At 49.2% G+C, this 6,000-nt stretch overlaps 1 protein-coding gene across 1 annotated transcript in view; it reads left to right on the top strand.

Moving 5' to 3' along the window:
* The window catches only part of LOC146190777 (F-box only protein 47-like), a 49,374-nt gene that overhangs the window by 20,762 nt on the left and 22,612 nt on the right, over positions 1–6,000 (top strand). Inside the window, exons 5-7 of the mRNA XM_084600233.1 lie at positions 700–776; positions 1,439–1,640; positions 3,215–3,382. Coding sequence (XP_084456359.1) covers positions 700–776; positions 1,439–1,640; positions 3,215–3,382 — 447 coding nt within the window. The remainder of the gene's footprint in view (positions 1–699; positions 777–1,438; positions 1,641–3,214; positions 3,383–6,000) is intronic.

Here is a 6,000-nt window from a genome sequence, read left to right as displayed (position 1 = left end):
AATTTTATTTCTCATCTATTTCGGTTTTGATTTGAACAGCTGAGCGATGGCTACGACGTCAAAGTGACGTCGTGTGATGGATGAAAAAACTGCGATATAATCACTGCTTCACTAGTTTAGATTTACGACGCAGAGTGGCTATAGTATTGTGCCGATTTGAAAAGTGGAGGGGCGATTGTATGACGCATTTTTTGCACTCTTTATATAACCTAGACTTCACTTCCACGTCACAGCCATCGCTCTGAAACAGGTGACGAAAGAAATTCAATCATAAATTATGCAGCACTTGTAGGGAAGCAGTACATGATGATTCGTACTTGACGAAGACAACTTGCACCGCACAGCAAGAAAGAGTGACAATTAAACACAAAGAATGACCGGTTCCGCTTTCGCGGCCATAATAGTTAATCGTTTCAAGGTGAGAGGGGCAGGTGTAGTCAGAGACAATGGTTTTTCGGAGAAAGCCCGGGAGCTAGTACTATAAAATAACTGTGTGCTTGTATCGACCTTGCAGTGCCTTGTTCACTTTCCTGAAAATGCTTCACTCCGTAGGAGGGTTTAGAGATGCATGAGAGGACGAGATGATGGAAGGGGAGAAAACGGTGACGTTTCTTACTGACGTTGGGGTAAAAGGGCAGATGAGACACGAAATACCAGGGCCGAGGTGCGTCATCTATTCTCCGGTTCTCCCGTTTGCAGGTGTGCTGATGAAGAGGATCACTGTCCTTTTCTCCACTAAGGAGCGGCTGAAAATTATGCTGGGGTTCATCGAAAAGGTGGGTTCCCATGGTGCTGTACTGCCTCGTGATCGGCGTAAAAAAAATTCGAGGACACTTTGGCGACTAAAGTGATGAAAGGCGAAGGCCTGAGTGCTGCATTCTGCTACGCGACTGTTGCCCGTGTAGCGATGAATGCTGCTACGAGTAAAGCGAGCGACTACTCTTTCACATTCTGCGAGTGCATTTGTTCAGTGAATTCTGCTTGGCAGCGACGAGATCGCGCGCCTTGTATCTTCGCAGTTGTTGTACGTTTACTGTTGCGTGTTTGATTTTACCAGGCGCGGTATTAATTAGTAGTTAATTATCCATCTGACAGCAATTAGGAATTCTTAATTAGTCATTTTTATTAATTATAAATTAATTACTTAACCAGTTATTAATTAGTAACTGATCATTGATTGTAAGGCACGCATTCGCGTATGCTGTGGTGGATCTCTGTGATTGGTCGAGACCTCCATAACGTCATCCTGTCTCGACCAATCAGAGCCGCCGCAAAAGCGTGACACTTTTCCTGACGACAACGATGATGCAATAAGGGCTTTCGCCTTAATAAAAGCATAAAAAGGACCTTACCGATCTGCGCGAGGCTAACATGACCGCGCGTGTATTATACAGATGGGGGGCATTTGTGTTTTGTTTTTTCGTCGTCTCCCACGCAGTTCGTGAGCCGTCCGTCGCTGGTGCGCAGCCGCCTCCCGCGGGACATGGTGGAGCTGGTGTGCGCGTGGCGCCGCTACGGCGCATTCCTCATGGCTGCCATCTGCGGCTGGGTGGACAATGAGTGCCAGGTGGTGCACGAGTTTGTGGGCGGGCTGTGCTACGCGCAGCGCCTCACTTCCAAGGTGCTCGGCGCCAGGCCCGGTAGGTGGACCCTCCGTCTTTTCCCCCGTCCGTTCTTCTTGGGCGCAGAGGCGGTAACGCTCGCAAATGCAAAAAAAAAAAAAAAAAAAAAAAATACAATAGGCAGGAGAAAGTCATTTGAAAAATAGAGCAGCGCGGGATCGAATAACTCTCCGATCACATAACAAAAACGGTCACAAATCTGTCACAAACTGATCAGTTAACCCCACTCCTATATTCGTCGATTCCGATCGCAGGAGCTGTCGACCAATAGGAGCGGGAGGTGGTTGGCAATTTTGGGAGAGTTTTTGTAATGTGATCGGAGCATAATTCGGTACCTGGTGACAAAATTGAATCATGCCGCGCAGAAGAAATAAGCACGCGAAAAAACAGGCAAGGCAATGAAGTGAGCCAATTGGAGCTCAAGCGAAAAAAAAAAAAGTAAGTAAACAACGATAAGCATACCGGCTCCCGTGTGGAATACGACGCCCGTGCTCGTTAAAGATCCACACGTGGAGTAAATTAACTCGTGCCGCGCCATTCCATATCATTCTCTTTCATGAAATCGCCTCTTAGCTCTTGCTCAGTAGTTAGCCAAACTGCTGAACCTAAGGACTCGGAATCAAATCCCGGCCGCGACGACCGTTTTCCGACGGAGTCGAAAAGCAAGGCGCCCGTGTGCTGTGCGGTGTCAGTGCACGTTAAAGAACCCCAGGTGGTCGAAATTTCCGGAGCCCTTGGCGTATCTTATAGCCGGAGTTGCTTTGTGATGTTAGTCCATAAACCAGACCAAGATTAGATTAGATTAGATGGATTTATTGAAAGGAAAAGGCAGAGAGGTTGGCCCGAATAATTCAAATCTGGCCTGCTACTCTGCACTGGGGAAGGGGAAGGAGAGAAGAAAGAAGGTCATGATGGGTGACGATGTGGGAGAAGGCATATGAAATATATATACAGACACAGCAGCTTGCTTTACAAGCGCGAATCAAGTCCGCTGGCGCTCAAATAACGGCAAAGAGCACGCACTGCCTGGACGCCCTTCTCCTTGTCCTGCCAAGCGCCCAGCAGCAGTTCCTCCGACAGAGGCGCAGACCAAAGCATTTCATGAAATCTTCGCCGTGTGAGTTCTCAAGTGACGTGTTAGAAATACTGCTCTTCTCTGCAGTCTTGCAATGCGACCGCGTACAAACCCGTCACTTGCAAAACTGCAGTGATTACTACTATAACTTGATCCAGATCCCGTGTTTAACGGCTTCTTGAGTTTAGAAAAGCGCGGGTACCGGAGTTTTCACTGTGCATGCCGGTACTTGCTTTGTGTAGATTTTGAATGGCTTCGTTTGACTAAGCAAGTCCAAAATAATACAATAATAAAGAATGTCTCTCCCACAACGTTCGTCGCTCTGAGGCGTTTTATATTTTTCATCTGCAATAGCTACACCAGCGTGTGATAATTTTGCATGCGTGAAAAGGTTGGCAGCCTCAGCAGGAAACAAGTTCTTTTCTCGTGCGTGTGACGTGTCATTTCCAAACCTACCTGCTATGCATTACCGTGAGAGACGCGCTCTGTGAAGCATCGTCCTTCGTCGGTTGTGCAGGGAGCCTGCGGCGCGAGGAACTGGCACTGCGCCACTTCGTGCACTCGGTGTACCTGGGTGAGGCGAACCAAGAGGACGTCGCCGGCTGGCTACACAGGCTGCTGCAGCCATGGCCGCTCGTGTTCCGCGCCAAGATGCTGTTCATCATCTACGGGCCCTGCTGTCCCCGTGAGTCCCGTCATGCGAGCTGTACGTCGGCAAAACCTTCTTCTATGCCATCCCCGCGTACCCATTCCAGCTGTTCGCGATAAGCAGGAGGTCCCCGTGCGCTATTCGCGGCATATAGGATAGTTCCGGCGTCTCGTGCAGCGAAGCAGTGGAAAAACGAACCCTTGCTGACGGCTAGACTTCTCGGGACATATAAAGGGCTCGAGAACGTATATACTGTGTTCCATTAAACGTACGCAGCGTTGTCGAGGCCACTGCTGGTGTCAGCTCCTCGGGTGTCAAAAGCTGCACAGTTTATTAGCACGTTAGTTCACTTGTCGAGAGTACGTCAGCTGTAACTTGCGAAACGCTGCGTAGTATACAGCGAGGCAAAGTGTGTTTATATATGACTAAGAGTGTACCATTCGGCCACTCCGGCATAAAGAAGCGTCATATCTACTGTTTCAAAGATCAACTGTCCGCTATCAACTGTCCCGCCTTTCACTACCAATTCATAATTACACTTCAAGACCAGGTGTCCGCCAGGTCGCGTTGCAGCTATAGGCCGGGCCTCGGTCAGCTAGGGGAGGACAGTGCCCCTTCGTAGTACAGCGCAGGGTATGTGGGTTCGAGTTGTCTGCGCGTGGCGGTAATCGATTCATGGGTTTCGACCTGATTTATGTATGCGCGCGGATTCCTCGGGGCGAGCGTGTTTGCTCAGATGCAAATAGGATTGGCTGCAGCGCGGGTCGCTCTCAGCATCTTCCAAGTAGCGGCGGCCGCGCCGCCTTTTCCCCTCGCACCGGTGTTCGAAGCCGGCAAGGGAAGGAAGAATAAAGTGGCCGCTTTGCTGCCGCCGAGCTCCGATGCGGGTCACGACGGTAATGTGCCTTCCGGGTCTCAACGCTTCAGCGCCGGGGAATCGCAACGGCTCTGCTACTTAGCGGAGACCGAGCTTTCCATACATAGACCACCTCGGTAGAATGCGTTTGGCTGCATTTGTCCGCAGGATCGTTAATTTGAGATGAGCGATTGAGGTCTTCGCCCTGCATAAGCGCATACTGTCGCTGCTGCTGCTGCTGCTGCTGCTGATGATGATGATGATGATTGCGGGGAGGGGAATAATGAGGATGGCATGAGAACGGTAGCAGCTGACGATCACACCTGGTGGAGAACAGCTGAGATATAGTGTAACCATATGCCGCAGGCCAATTTTTTTAACCGTTTGCAAAAGTATCGAGACTAAGAAATGTACGTCTGCGCGGTCTGTACAGGTGGGCTTTACAGCAAGGCGGAAATCATGCACTTGATTTAGATTTAATGATTAGAAGATAATTAATTCACTAAAATTTATGTGGTCAGTTTTTTTCTTTTTGATTTCAAGAGGCACTGTGACGTGAAGTTGAAGACCGTCATCAGCGAAGGCGAGCGCCGTTTTTAAATTTTCTCAATTGGCTGTGTGATTTAACGTGTGGTTCAGTGTAGGTGTCGGGCTAAATACTTTGCTTGAGTACACAAGGTGGCACTCCCGGTGGACGCTGGAGACGGCTGGGGATAATAGATAGATTTAGCTTACCGTGATCCGCGATCCGCCACCGTGGCTCTCTACCGCGCGTGGGCGGGGCGGTCAAGCTGATTGGTCTCGACGCGGCAGGTCTGTGTGCAGACATCGGCGTCAAGGGGGGTCTGGGCATGCACAGTGGAACGCGCGGTGGCGGATCCCAGTAGCGGATCGCGGATCACGGTAAGCTAAAACTCTCTATTGTCTGCGCCGCCGTGTTCTACGGTGTGCGCCTCGCTTATCACTCAGTGACTGCGTTCCATCTAAGTATACTTAAGCTGCGTAGGAGTAGAGAGACCGTTTCTTTGTGTATTCTATCTGTATGGAAGGATACGTAGCACATTACCCGACACGACTAGCCACGTGGATGCAGCGAAAAAAGCAGCAAAATGACTTGTATTTGATTTTTTTTCTCACATGCAGGTTCGAATCCACCATAGTTTCGATTTCAACCGCCCAAAGATGGCTGTGACTTCATAGACGCGCTAGGAAAATATGAGGGGTACAAAAACTGCAGTATTCGTCGTTGATTTGTTCATTCTGGTTTGCGTGAAAGCTTACGCAGGCCTTGTTTATAAATCACACACACACACACACACACACACACACACACACACACACACACACACACACACACACACACACACACACACACACACACACACACACACACACACACACACACACACACACACACACACACACACGCACACGCACACGCACACACACACACACAATTCGAACAAACAACAATTACATCTCAGTTTTCCATCTCAGGGCGTGTACTATGTCACAGCTGTCTAATAGCGGCTCAAACCGAAAGAGAAGCAGCGCGAGGGGAAAAAAAATCATGTACAAATTATTTAGCTGTGCAAAGGAATTCGCGTGGTGATTCGCGGGATGATTCTGTACACTTTTATCTCGCGCACTATTCAAATAAAGAAATGGAAACACGTGCAAAAAACTATTCGTATCATTCTTGGCATGTCCGGCTTCACGAGAAGCTGGCGCGATTGGGAGGAATACCCAGTAGCTAGAGCTCTTTATAGCGGCATGCCTGACTTCACAGCGCACATTA

The sequence above is a fragment of the Amblyomma maculatum genome, chromosome 4 (genome assembly GCF_055883805.1).
Source record: "Amblyomma maculatum isolate TAMU_Amacu chromosome 4, ASM5588380v1, whole genome shotgun sequence".
In the NCBI taxonomy this organism is placed as follows: domain Eukaryota; kingdom Metazoa; phylum Arthropoda; class Arachnida; order Ixodida; family Ixodidae; genus Amblyomma; species Amblyomma maculatum.
The sequence above is the reverse complement of the archived record's forward strand: the minus strand, read 5'-3'. Positions and strand labels throughout refer to the sequence as shown.